Here is a 14,606-nt window from a genome sequence, read left to right on the forward strand (position 1 = left end):
GAGGGAGGACACGACCCCCAGGACCCCCCCTGACCTTCTTGCACAGGCAGAGGCCCAGCCCCAGTGCCAGGAAGACAAAGCCCAACACCAAGCCCCCAATCCCCGTCAGCATCTTGCTGCGAGCGGCATCTGGTGGCATCTCTGGGGGGGCCGCAGGGCTTTCCCCCCCTAAAACCTCTCAACCACACCCTGAAACCCTCCAACCTCCTTCCTGCTCTCTCCCAGCCCACTCACCAGCCCCTGAAACCTCCTCCCAATCCCTGCCTGCCCTCCCTGTTATTTCAGTGCCTTCTCTGATTGGCTGAGGAGAGGCCCGGGAGTTGAGAGAAGGATCGGGACAGATCCAGCCCCAAGCACAACAGACCCAGCCTGGGCACAGGGAGTGAATTTATTACCAACCAAACCACAGCAGCACACGGAGAAGGGAAAGAAGTCTCTCTAACACCTTCCCCACACCCAACGGGGATCACCAGGACAAGGGATCACACAGAGCTTGTGGCCTCTGAGGGGGGATTCTGTAGCTTTGCTTGCAGCAGCACCTTGGTGTGTTTTCTGTGTTCTCCAAGTGAAAAGAAGCCTGTCAGGAGTCGGTGGTAGCTCCAGCTGCCTTGGAACACTTTCTGCCACACTTGCTGTTTCTCCATGTCTGTAGCAGCCAGAAGCCAGTTTCTGCTGCCTCCTTGCTTCTTTCCCATGGCAGAGCTGTCAGCAGCAGCAAGCTCTGTTTTTGCCAAGAAAAGCAACTCTGCACACAGAGCTTGGGGCCTCTTGGGGGGGTTCTGTAGCTTTGCTTGCAGCAGCACCTTGGTGTGTGTCCTGGTTTGGGTTGAATTACGGGAGAACCTCCAAAGGAATCCCCTAATAACAAAACCTGTACCACCCCTCCCCCAACCCTGGGTTTGGGAAGGAATCTCTCAAACAAAAGTGGAAAAAAACCGGTTTATTAACAAATGAATAAACACCCCCCGACACAAGGGAAAAAAAGAAAAGAAAAAGCTCCAGTTACTGTGAGGAGGAGGGCGCAGAGCTTCTTTCACGAGCCCTGCAGATCCTCGGATTCCTCCGTTGAGATCGAGGTCTGGTGCCAGTCCTAAATCTTAAAGGGGGGGGTAGGGAGGGGGGAAGGGATAAGAGGGAAAGGGAAAGACAAACAAACAAACAAACAAAGGCACAGAGGCAGCAGAAGTAGACAGAAGGAAAAGGCAAAAAAAGAGCAGAAATTGCAAAGCAGCAAAAGTGGATCCAGCCGCCTGGAAGCAAGAAGTCAAGCAGCAGAGAGCCCAGGGGGCAGACAGTGCCCGCCCAGCTAACAGGAAAGCAGGGACAGCTGTTAGACATAACAAGGGAGTCCATGATATGGGATAGAGAGCACTGTCAACCCAGGACACAGTGCCAATCACTTCTGAGGCAGCTTGAACTCCTTCATAGGCAGCCAAGATCTCCTTCTCTGTGGGAGTGTAGTTGGCTTCGGAGCCTCTGTAACTTCGGCTCCAGAATCCCAATGGTCGGACTCGAGTCTCCCTAGGCACCTTCTGCCACAGGCTCCAGGACAGACCGTTGTTCCCGGCTGCAGAGTAAAGCACATTCTTCACATCTGGTCCCGTCCTGACTGGGCCAAGGGCTACTGCGTGAGCAATCTCTTGTTTGATCTGAACAAAGGCTTGTTGCTGTTCAGGGCCCCAGTGGAAATTGCTCTTCTTGCGGGTAACCAGATAGAGAGGGCTCACGATCTGACTGTACTCAGGAATGTGCATCCTCCAGAAGCCTATGGCACCTAGGAAAGCTTGTGTTTCCTTCTTGTTGGTAGGTGGGGACATGGCAGTGATCTTGTTTATTATCTCTGTGGGGATTTGGCGACGTCCATCTTGCCACTTGACTGCCAGGAACTGGATTTCTTGAGCCGGTCCCTTAACCTTACTTCGTTTAATGGCAAAACCAGCTTTCAACAGAATTTGGATAATCTTCTCTCCTTTCTCAAAGACCTCCCCTGGGGCGTTTCCCCATACGATGATGTCGTTGATGTACTGCAGATGTTCCGGAGCCTCACCTTTTTCCAGTGCAGCCTGGATCAGCCCATGGCAGATGGTGGGGCTGTGTTTCCACCCCTGGGGCAGTCGGTTCCAGGTGTACTGCACGCCCCTCCAGGTGAAAGCAAACTGGGGCCTGCACTGTGCTGCCAAAGGAATGGAGAAGAAGGCATTGGCAATGTCAATGGTCGCATACCACTTTGCTGCCTTGGACTCCAGCTCGTACTGAAGCTCTAACATGTCTGGCACAGCAGCACTCAGTGGTGAATTCATTCAGAGCACGGTAATCCACCGTCAGTCTCCATTCTCCACTGGACTTACGCACAGGCCATATTGGGCTGTTGAAAGGTGAATGAGTCTTACTGACCACCCCTTGGCTCTCCAGTTTACGAATCTTCTCGTGTATGGGTGTAAGGGATTTATTGAGCCGTGGTAGACATGCCTCATGCTTTCATGGTCAGCATATCTCGTCTTATTACAATTTGTCTTACACTTTTATACACTTCATAACTAGCTCATACATATGGCAAAAGTATAACTCCTTATTGGCTCTCAGCCAATGACGCACACGTTGCTAAGTCTTAATCCCACTGTTAGTGTTATCCTTATCTTTATGGCTTACTCTTCATTCCTCAGGAAGCTTCTGCATTTTGTTAACTAAACCAGGTCTGCCTCAATGACACTTTGACCTTTTAAACTTTTACTAGCCGCATAGTATATGTCCTTTGGAATGCAGCCATTCTTTAGTCAGGCTCTCTACATCTCCCCCGTTTTCTTTTACAGCAAGTAAGGCAACATTTTTTGATGTAAATGCTGACATTAACATGCGCTGCAAGCATTGCAAAATACAAGGCAAAAGTAACAATAACATAAACAGAATAACTAATCCTACAAGTATAAATTGAACCAAACCCTTAAGCCATCCTGTAAGTCCCCAGTCCCCAAGATTAAGTTCAAAGAATGTATCATCCCTGCATAACAATGCGGTGTGCTGCTGCAATTGTTTTATCTTGGCATGGATGGACTTAGAGTTATTTTTTAAGTTCATGCAACAGGGGAATGACGTGGAGCTGCACGTCCTCCTCAGATTTGATGTGGAAGGAGATCCCAAACTGCTTCTGTATTGTTAGCAGCAATGGTGCAAGTGTTATCTGAAGCCTGTGACGCTTTCTTTCCTCCGGACTGCTCTTGTGGATTTGCAGGACGTGTCCATCTAGCAGGAATCCATTGAGAGCCTGTAGGGGTGGAAACACATACATAACCTCTTCCCCAGTAAAGAACCTGAGCAGGGCTTTGCCACACACCAGTTTTAGGGTCTCTATAGGTAACATATACAGGAGGGACGGGTGCGGGGTCCTTCTGAAAATGCATCATGACAGGGGGCACATCCCTGTCAGCAAACAGGCAAAGATGATTTAATACAAACAAAGCCTTAAGCAATCTTTCTGCTGGAATGTGTAGATCGGTATATTTTTCTAAATACCGCTTCAGGGTGCCATTGGCTCGTTCTACTACTGCCTGACCTGTAGGGACATTAGGGATTCCCCTAACATGTTTAATGTTCCAAAAACTAACTAATTTTGCAAATCTCTGACTGGCATAGGCAGGCCCATTGTCTGTTTTGATTTCCTTAGGAACACCCATAACTGCAATACAGCTATGCAGGTGTCTCTCAACGTGCTTTGCTTGTTCTCCTGCCTGTGCGGTTGCCCAAATGTAATGACTATAGGTATCAATTGTAACGTGAATATACTTCAGTTTCCCAAATGCTGCAAAATGAGTTACATCCATCTGCCATAATTGATTAGACTCCAAACCTCTGGGGTTGACTCCTAGGCCAATTCCTTGGCCTCCATTGTGGAAACTACAAGTGGGACATGCTTTTACTATTGCTCGAGCTTCGTTAAGTGAAATTTTAAACTCGCGAGCAAGTCCTTTGGCATTCTGATGAAAAATGCTGTGACTTTCTCGTGCTGCCGTCGTGCGTGGGAGAGGAGCTGGTTGTTGTATTGCTACTAGTTTATCTGCCCTGGCATTGCCTTCTCTTAAACCTTCTTCCAGTTTATGGCTTCGGATGTGTAGTATGGAGTATGGGTGCTGTCGATTCTGTAGTGTTCTCTGTAGCTGCATGAAGAGTTTTCCTAGCCGTGGGTTGTTGACTTCCTTGATGCTCGCATCTTCTATTTTTGACGCAACTCCAACAGTATACATTGAATCTGAGATAACATTTACGGGCTGTGCAAAAGTTTGAAAGGCTCAAATGACCGCCACTAATTCCAAGGTTTGCAGGTTGTCTTGTGGAGTGGCCTGAATAATGTGATGATGCCACTGTTCTTTGATTTTCCATGTGACAGCTGCTTTTCGTGATCGTCAGTGAAAACATTAAGCGCATTCGGGATAGGCTTATTCTCCTGAAGGGGTTTAACAATCCACTGCCATTGTCCTAACTATTGCAAATGCTTCGGGGCCAGCGGTGCTGAGGTGATGTGGCTAGGGGCATTAAGCAGGGCTTCCGCAAGTTCTGAAGAGTTAAGAAGATACCAGTCCACTGTCGCCTTGTGTTGCGGTGCACTCACGACGTATGTGTTCGGTACGTCCACATCGAAAATACTTCATCCGAGCTCCTGTGGGAGCTGGACGGCGCTGCACTGCCGGGGCCTGAAGGGGTGCAAGGGCAGCTAATACCTGTTGCTGAGCCTGTGCCTGATTATTCAGACCTTCACTTATCTTTTTCCCTATTTTTTCTAATGCCTGTATCATAAAAACTTGACTGCCAGCCGGGAGTGCTGCAGCCTTGTCTAACAAGTCACGAACCGACCAATCTCCTGGTGCAGTCGAGATAAGAGACCGAGTGGATGAATTTCCGTTCTGAATAACACATTGTTTCAGGATTGCATCACGCATGTGATCAGCAACGCCTGCTTTGGATAAAGCAGTCATAATCTTATCTACAAATGCACCAAGAGGTTCTTCGCGACCTTGTTTAATTCCCATATAGATGGGGAGACCTCCCGGATCCCGAACTTTATCCATGGCTCTTTTTGCAACCGTCATAGCCTCTCTAAGCTTTTCCGGTCCTAACGCAGCCTGCTGTTCTAAAGGAATGTGGTTACCATCGCCCATGAGCTCATCTAATGTAATTCCCTGAAGAGGATCTCCCGCAGGGCGCGGCAAAGCCACAGAAGCGGCTGCTTCCTCTTTCCAGCGCGCCTCAAAAAGTATTTTCTGGTGGGGGGTATATATTAAACGAGCTATGCCTTTAATATCTCCGGGCAACAAGACTGTGGAGTTAAAAAGATAATCTAACATCTGTTTTGCGGGCTCGCTGGTGACCCCAAACTGAGCTACAGTGGCACGGAGCTGTGCTAGCAGTTTCCAATCTAACTGTGTCACGTCCGCTCTCGGGGGCGCCCCTTGACGCTGGTGAAAAATGACAGGGAACGCCAGCGACATTGCCGGAACTTGCTCCTGGGCCGCCGCTGCCAGATCTAAGTCGCCGTCATTAATGCCTTGCTTAGCCAACGCTGCCCATGCCTCCCTTCTCTTTTTTGCCATAGCCTCCGCGATATCCGACAGGGCACCGGGGAACGGCTCCGTGGCATTACTGGGAGGGGGGGGTGGTCCGAGCGGAACCGGAACGGCAGATGGGAGTACCGGCGGCAAGCCGGACAAGGCTGACGGTGGGACCGGCGCGGGAGCGACAGGACTATGAGGAAAGGGGGGGGCTGACGGAGGAGCGGCAGGATTATCAGGAAAAGGGGGAGCTGGCGGGGGAGCGGCAGGGAAAGGGGGAGCTGGCGGGGGGCGCTCTGGGATTTCTACCGACGCGAACATAGGGGGATTAGGTGCGGAAGGATCGTAGTCCCGGTTTCGCGCCTGCGCTAACCGAGCGCTTTCCGCCGCTCGTTTTTCCGCCTGAACCATAAGTAACGCATTCTGCACTACTTTCCAAAATTTACTCATCTTTTTTGCTGGCTTATCATCATCTAACACTAAATCCCACAAACGATCTCCGTATCTGCGCCACTCAGCTAACTCATGAACACTATGAGGGTCTGAAAAGAACCCATACGAGAGCGCATGCGCCAAAAGCGCTGGCAAATCTTTATCTAAATCTACACCCTTGATATCCCGCTTCCTAAGAAAAGTAGTAAAAAGTTCATACGCCGCTTGCCTGTCCATGCTTAACCGGTACAGTTGCAACCTTCAGGCTTCGGCAGCGCGTATCGGCAGAGTGCACCGATGTACCCCTCTGGGCGGAGTGGCCTGACGACTTCTTCCGATGAAGCAAGGCGCAGCGCCGAGATCCGCCGTCTTAGTGACCCGAACCCATCACAGCTCTTTTAAGAGGGAAAGGGGAATTGGCTATTCGGGCGCCAATTGTAAGGGATTTATTGAGCCGTGGTAGACATGCCTCATGCTTTCATGGTCAGCATATCTCGTCTTATTACAATTTGTCTTACACTTTTATACACTTCATAACTAGCTCATACATATGGCAAAAGTATAACTCCTTATTGGCTCTCAGCCAATGACGCACACGTTGCTAAGTCTTAATCCCACTGTTAGTGTTATCCTTATCTTTATGGCTTACTCTTCATTCCTCAGGAAGCTTCTGCATTTTGTTAACTAAACCAGGTCTGCCTCAATGACACTTTGACCTTTTAAACTTTTACTAGCCGCATAGTATATGTCCTTTGGAATGCAGCCATTCTTTAGTCAGGCTCTCTACATATGGGAATCACAGAGTCTCTGTCAGTGCGGTATTGGCGGCGGTGTACTGTTGTTGTGGCAGTTGGTACCTGTTGTTCTTCGACTCTCAGCAGTCCACAGCAGAGGGGTCATCTGAGAGACCAGGCAAAGTATTCAACTGTCTGATGTTTTCCTTCTCAACTGCGGCTATCCCAAACGCCCAGCGATATCCCTTCGGGTCTTTGAAATATCCATTCCTGAGATAGTCTATGCCGAGAATGCAGGGGGCCTCTGGGCCAGTCGCGATGGGGTGTTTTTGCCACTCGTTCCCAGTTAAACTCACTTCAGTCTCTAATACAGTCAGTTCCTGGGACCCTCCTGTCACCCCAGAAATAGAGATGGATTCTGTTCCTACATACCTTGGTGGCATCATGGTACATTGGGCCCCAGTGTCAACCAACGCCGTATATTCTTGTGGGTCAGATGTGCCAGGCCATCGGATCCACACAGTCCAGTAGATCCGGTTGTCCCTTTTCTCTTCCTGGCTAGAGGCAGGGCCCCCTTTTCCTGGTCATGGCATACATTGTTCTCCTCCTGTACGTATGTTTCTGAGGTCCCTTCCAGAGGATCAGTCATATTATCATTCCTGTACCGCCTGGAGTTCTGAGAGACTGGGGCAACCTTGATTCTAGATGGACTTCTTGTGGTAGGTGTTCCTCTTTTCAGTTCACGTACCTGGGCTGCTAAGGAGGAGGTGGGTTTTCCATCCCATTTCTTCATGTCTTCTCCATGCTTTCTAAGGAAAGACCAGAGGTTACCCTGTGGTGTGTATCCTCTCTCCCTGGCTGGGGGACACCTGCTCCTAATGGCAGAGACTCTCATCGGCTCTGGTGAGATATGATACATTTCTTCCTTAAGTTCTTTTAATTTCTGATGGCCTTCTTCAATCAAGCTCCGGACTTGCTCAGCCAGTCTTGTTTCCACAGACGAGACATGGGTACAAACTGGGGCAGTGATAGTGTCCTCGTAAATTCTTAATTTATTAGCCAAGACACTGACCTTGTCCTCACCTTCCCTCCATTGCAGTGTTGCCAGGTAACGTGAGTGCATCTCTGGTCCAAGCCGTGCAAGTCTCAGCCACATCCGTGATGTGCACTGGACATCATCTGGGCTTTTAGGAAATCTCTCATTTTCTGAAAAAATGATCTCCAGCACAGCCTGAGAGAATTCTCAGGCACTGGATACCTTGTTCTATTGTGCTCCATTTGCCTTGGTGCACTTGGAGGTCTTCTTTACAAAGGTATCTGTCTTTCACACTTGTTAGCAGTCGCTGCCAGAGGCTCAGAGGTTCTTGGGTTTTCCCAATCCCCTGGTCAATGACCACATCCCAGGACAGCGATCCCAGTTGCCTGGCCTCAATTCCATCAAGAATGGTGTCATTGGCTGCAGCGTCCCAGATGCGGAGCAGCCAGGTCAGGATGGACTCGTTGGTCTGGCGGGTGAATTCCCTTCGCAGGTCACGCAGCTCACCCAGGGATAGAGAGCGAGTGATGATCTCTGTCTCCTCTGCTGGCTGCGAAGGTCCTGCTGCATCCTCGTCAGTCACTACACGGACTGATTTGCTCCTTGGCTTTTTTTTCTGAGTGGTGGCAACTGCTACTGGTTTAGGTTGTTCCAGTTCAGTGATGGTTTGTGTGGAGATGCTGACGGCACTTTTGGTTCCTTTCCCCTCTGTGACAGTCTGCGTAGATGTGGACACTGTTGCCTCACTTTTGGCTTCTTTCTCCTCTGTGATGGTCTGTGTAGATGAGGACACTGTTGACTTGCCTTTGGTTCCCTTCTCCTCTGTGACAGTCTGTGTAGACGCTGATGATGTTGCTTTGCTTCTCCTTCCCTCTTCCTCTTCCTTAGGAACATGCTGTATCACACCAGGTAGTGTTTTGATCCCAAGCATGGTGCAGAAAAAACAAAGGGCTGTGCAGAGAAGAGAAAGCAGGACTAACAATAACATAATATTGTCCTTGGCATCCAGAGGGTACTCAATATTTTCAAAAACTGCTGTGTGATGCCTGAAAAGCTGGAAAAAATCATTCTTTACTCCTCCCCACAGGGGCTGAGTGAGATTGTTGAGGCCCCAGATGTAGCATCCTAGACCAGGACACGAATCCAAAACTGGGTATATATTCTGAATGCTGTTCATTGCCTCGGAGTTTATCAAGCAATGGACATAATAGACCAATAAGGCAATTTTAGTACCATACCCTGGTCTATGCAGGAGCATTAAGACCGGCAGATAGTGCCCCATGTGTGGAAAAATAGAGAGAGATAGGTATAAGACACATGTAAGCATGTTGAGCATCATAGCAAACAGGTGTCTTCTTCAATATAAAATTTTAATTCTGATTTTTCTCAGTGCCTCTGCCCCACGTTGGGCACCAAAAAATGTTGTGGTTTGAAAAGCAAAACGAGTGAGAGGCTCCAAGTCAGAAATATAATTTAATAAGAAGAAAGGTAAAAAGGTAAAAATAAAATAAAATAAATGCAATAACACAAAGGATCACTGACAGAGTCAGAATACAACCTGAGCAGGATGGTGGAAACAGTCCAGGTGAGGTGCTCTTCCTGAAGCAGTGATCCTGTAGAAAGGTCTGGGAGCTCTGCTCCTCTGGGAATCCAGTGGGTCAGGGCTGCTTGTCCTGTCCCAAATCCCAGCTTCTATCCAGGTGAGAATGCTTGGCTTCTCCCCCTGGGCGGAGCATCTCCCAATGGGATGAGGAGTCGTGCAGTGGGTTCTTGATGGCCGATTAAACAGAGATAACTCCTGGAGGGAGTTACCTGTGAGTCCTGGGCAAGGCATTGATGGGCCATTAGCAGAAGAGCCCAAAGGAAAGGGGGACTGGAAACACTAGAACACTGCCCCACTTGTTTTAACAGTTCATGAAGATGGTAATAGAATAAATACTTTGTGTACATCCTACACTACAACCCAGGACAGATGGTGATCAGGAAATGACCATGACCATGAGATGACCATGGGATGATCGTGACAATGAGATGACCACAAGAGGACCATGACACCACCATGGGTGCTGGGAATGATGAAAGTTTACAGGAAAGTTTCACAGATATGAAAGCTAAGGAGAAGGCTCTCTGAATGTGGAACCTGTAAGTGGAGTAAAGGTAGAAGCAAGTTTTGATATAGAAGAATAAAAGATGTCTAAATTAAAGATTACTGAGCCAGTTAAAGGACAACTAAGAAGGCAAAGGTTGTGTCAAGTTGGAAAGGAGATTTATGGCTAGAGCAAAGGATATGTGACCACAAACAAAGAAGATGTTCTTAGCAAGCAGAAAGAGGTCTCAAGAAAAGCAAAAGATACCACAGGCAAACAAAAACATGTTTTTTACCAAGTAGAAAAAAGGTGTAAGAATTTTCCACCGCAAGAAAGCTGAAAAGCAACTTTAAGTTTAAACTGTAACATAATATGGTAATAATAGTAGTTATGATGGGCTATAGGTAAATGTTTGTTTATAGGATGCTGATTGGTTTTGATGTATTAAGATGCTCACTAAAGAAAACTATATAATGCATTGTAACCAGAGCTGAAGTGGTTTCAGGTTTTGCCCATAGGCTGATGCTGATAGCTGTAGGCTTGGCTCTGTTACCCATGACCCATGACTGCTGTGACTTCAATCTATGGAATAAACAGCACCTTTAAAGAGCTGCCTGGACCCCATATCTCTCATTCAGGCTCTTACAAGGAACTCCCTCCCAGCCTGGATTGATTTGTGGTCGCTCGTTGTCTGTTTGCCACACTGAGCTTGTGCACTTTGCTTTAGAGGCATTTTCAGTCCTCTTGTGGAAGTGACGATTTTCCACTTGCCGAGTTCTTTTACTGGTCCTTTTATTCTGGCAGTGTGAGTCCATCTCTGTTCTGCAGTTTGTACAGATGGTTCAGTGGTGAGCAGCACCTGAAAGGGACCTTTGGAGACCCATCAACATATAATCGCTTCCCCCCTTGAAGGGGTTGGTCTGTCAGATCTTCTCTCATTTTGGGCTGACTGTTTATCATTTTTAAGCAATCATGCACTAGTTCTATTGGTTTTCCATACAAAAACTGGGCAGGATTGAGGGGTTTATCTGTAATTAGTTCTAAGTCATCTTTTTCTATTAGAATTGCTTCATACTTCAGTACTCAAGAATCAGTGAGCCATTTCTCAGCTTTCTGATTCAAAATATTTCTCACTGAGTGTGGGGTGTGCACTTTTAGGCTTTCCCTCCAGAAGTTAATTTTCTGCTTTCTTCTACTAGAAAGGCAGTGGCAGCCACCACCTGGATACAGGTTGGCCACCCCCTGCTAACAGGGTCAAACAATTTTGACAGATAAGCCACCAGTTTCTTGGATCCCCCCCATTCTTGGGCTAAGATTCCATGGGCTACTCCATTTTCAGCCTCAACAAATTAGTAAAAGGGTTTATCTAAAGCAGGAAGACTTAGAGCAGGTGCACTGATCAATTTTTCTATCAAACTTTCAAAATTTTGCTCATCTTCTTTTCCTCACACCATTTCACCTTTTACTAATACAGCAATTTAACAACTTGAGTATATCCTTCTATCCATAACCTACAATAAGAAGACCAAAAGCTTTCTGATTTCTTTTTCAGTTTCTGGCCAGGCGAGTGAGGTTATTCCTGCAATCCTTTCAGGATTCGAACGCCAGGTCTCTTGGCTAATTTTATGCCCTAAGTATTTTACTTCACTTTCCACAAATTATTTTTACTTTAGTGGTGTGGTTTGCTCGGTAATAAATTCCCTCGCTGTTCCCAGGGTCTGCCGTGGCCGTGTCGGAGTTTGCTGAGGGATCTCTCCCTGTCCTTGTCCCCAGCCAGGAACCCCCAGTTCCATTTTCTGTGCCCCGCGCGGCTGCGGGGGCAGGGCCAGGGCGGCTTTGGGGGGTGCCCGGCCCCGGCCCCAGGCCGGCCTCACCCCTGGCCACGGGCACCGCCCGCCCCCCGCGCACCTGCGGACACATTTCTGGGCACACCTGAGCTCCCGCCTGCCCCGCGCCCCGAGGTTCCCCCGTCCCCAAAAACCCAAAAACCCCCAGGGCGCGGCTGCAGCGGCCCAAAACCCGCTCAGCCAATCCCAACACGGGCGGGGCGCGCTGCAGCCAATGAGAGCGCGAGTTGGTGTTTTGGCCTCATCACTTGCCGCGCAGAGCCTCGGGACAATCGGCTCCCAAAAGTGCTCTCAGCCAATCAGAGCGCGCGGCTTTGCTGCCGAGCCCGCCCTGGGCCGGGCTGGTGCTGCTTTGGGGCTGGCGGCCCCTCCCGGCGCTGGCCATGGGGCGAGGGGCGGCAGCCGGGGCCGTACTGGGGGCACTGGTGGTGCTGGGAGCGGCCCCGGCTGCGGGCGCGGAGCTCTCGGGTGAGCGGGGGGCGGTGGGCAGGGGCGGAGAAGGGGGCAAAGGGGGGAGGCCGGAATGGAAGCGGGGGAGGAGGAGGAGGGGAGCCCCGAAAGGAAGAGCGGCGGGGGCTGAGGGTCGGGGGAAGGCGAGGGAGGGGTGGAAAAGGGTGGGAAAGTGGGGAAAGGGGAGGGTGGGACCTCAAAACTGAGCGGGAGGGGGCTTGGGATTGAGAGGATTGTGTTTAAAAGGTTTGGAAAGGGAGAAAAGGAGGGAATATGACTCCAAAACTAATTTTGGATGCGGCCGGGGAGGGGAAGAGATGGGAAAGGGGAAATGGGGGAAGGGTGTTACAGAGGAAGCGGCAGCGCGGGCAGGAGGGTCCCGGGGCGGCCGTGGGGCACGGGGGGTGCGGAGTGGGGATCCGGGGTGGCCCCCCTGACCTGTGTCCTGCACACTCAGGGGTGTTCCAGCACATGGTGAAGTACGAGTGTCACTTCATTAACGGCACGGAGAAGGTGAGGTTCGTGCTAAGGAAACTCTACAACAGGGAGCAGTACGTGACGTTCGACAGCGACGTGGGGCACTTTGTGGGAGAAACGCCCTATGGAGAGAAGGTGGCTTGGTCCATGAATAATAACCCAGAAATGCTGGGGTATTATCAGGATCAAGCGGACACACTTTGCCCCCAAAACTACGAGTTGTCCGCCCCGTTCCTCACTGATCGCAGGGGTGAGCGTGGGGCAGAGCGTGTCCTCTCGGGCCCTGCCAATGACCCTGGGGCCCCTCAAACCCTCCCTGGGAATCACCCCAGAGTATTCCGCCCTCCTTAGGACCACTCCCAGCGTCTCCGGTCCTTCCCAGGGTAACCTGGGCCTCTCCCAGTCCATCCCAGTGCCCCCCACCCGGGGTGTCCATCCTGTCCGTGCGTGGGGTGACGCCGATCAGCCAATGAAAGCGCTCGTCTCTCTGATGACTCATCTGTTGCCAGGCAGACCCGCAGTGCCCAGTGCCCCGCGCTGGACTCGCCTCCCAGTGCCGCGCGCTTCATTCCCAGTTCATCCCAGTTCATCCCAGTCCAGTCCTAGTCCAGTGCCAGTCCCTCCAAGTCCAATAGCAGTTCTTCCCAGTCCTTCCCAGTTTATTTCCTGTTAATTCCCAGTACAGTGCCAGACTTTGACCCCCTCTCCCAGTGCCCCCCATCCCCTCCCATCTCTGTCATTGCCACCCCAGTGTGTCCCAGTCTCTCCCTGTCTATTCCCAATCCACTCCCTGTCCCTCCCAGTCCATTCCCAGCCCCTCCCAAGCCCACACCGCCCCTCCCCTCTCTCTCCCAGTGGCCCCCAGCTGATCCCAGTGTGTCCCTGCTCTCTCCCAGTGCCCCCCAGCGTTTCCATCTCGCTGCTGCCCTCCAGCTCGCAGGGCGGCAGTGCCAGAGGCCTGCTGTGCTCCGTGATGGATTTCTACCCCGCCCACATCCAGGTGAGGTGGTTCGAGGGCCAGCAGGAGCTGTCGGGCCAGGTGGTGGCCACCGACGTGGTCCCCAACGGGGACTGGAGCCACCAGCTGCTGGTGCTGCTGGAAAGGCCGCCCCGGCGCGGGCTCAGCTACACGTGCCAGGTGGAGCACGTCAGCCTGGAGCAGCCCCTGAGGCGCCACTGGGGTACGGGGGAGCCACTGGCCGGGCTGGCAGAGGCACTGGCGTGTGCTGGGAGCGAGTGGGAGGGAACTGGAGAGATCCTGGTTGAACCTGGGAGAGGGGCTGGGGGCTGTGGAAGGCCTGAGCAGGAGTCGGGAGGATGCTGGGGAGGGGGGTGTGGGGTGCCGGGGGTGCTGGTGGGCGCCGGGAGGGAGTTTGGGGCGGCGGGTGGAAGTGGGAGGGATTGGAGTGAGGCTGGAGGGGCTGGGAGGAGCTGGGGGATGGGCAAGCGGGGCTGGGGCTGAGGTCGGTTATGCTGGGAAGAGACTGGGAGGGGTGTGGGGGAGCGGTGGAGGGGCTGGGAAGGGACTGGGAGAAGGTTTGGGGGGGTCGTGGGGTGGTGGGGGGCGAGCGGTTTGGGGCTGTGGGCTGGTGAGAGGGGCCAGGAGGGGCTTTGGTGGGCGGTGGGGAGGGCAGGCAGGGATCGGGAGGTTTTGAGGGCTCCTGGGTGTGCTGGGGGAGACTGAGAGGGAGTTTGGAGGGGCTTGGGGTGCGGGTGAGAGGTTTTGGGGGATCCTGACCCCTCTGGACCCCCCAGAGATGCCGCCGGACGCCGCCCACAGCAAGATGCTGACGGGGATCGGGGGCTTGGTGTTGGGCTCGGTGTTCCTGGCACTGGGGCTGGGCCTCTGCCTGTGCAAGAAGGTGAGGGGGGGTCCCGGGGGTCGTGTCCCCCCTCCCCCAGAGCGTGTGTGCCTCCCCGGGGCCCCCCAGCCCAGTGTCACCCCCTTTTCTCTGCCCACAGAGCTCCTGAGCCGCTGGCGGCCGCAGCCCCTCCCCGTGGCC

General features: G+C 51.7%; 1 protein-coding gene across 1 annotated transcript; it reads left to right on the plus strand.

Moving 5' to 3' along the window:
- Window positions 1-12,059: 12,059 nt before the first annotated feature.
- LOC310923658 (class II histocompatibility antigen, B-L beta chain-like) lies at window positions 12,060-13,784 on the plus strand (the record flags this gene model as incomplete). The annotated part of the gene is made up of 3 exons (XM_083885578.1): window positions 12,060-12,144; window positions 12,584-12,853; window positions 13,500-13,784. Coding segments are annotated over 3 exons (640 nt in total), but the record flags the coding sequence as incomplete, so codon positions are not given.
- Between the last annotated feature and the right edge of the window lie 822 nt (window positions 13,785-14,606).

The sequence above is a fragment of the Zosterops lateralis genome (assembly GCF_965231275.1).
Source record: "Zosterops lateralis genome assembly, contig: HAP1_HAP1_SCAFFOLD_174, whole genome shotgun sequence".
Lineage (NCBI taxonomy): Eukaryota > Metazoa > Chordata > Aves > Passeriformes > Zosteropidae > Zosterops > Zosterops lateralis.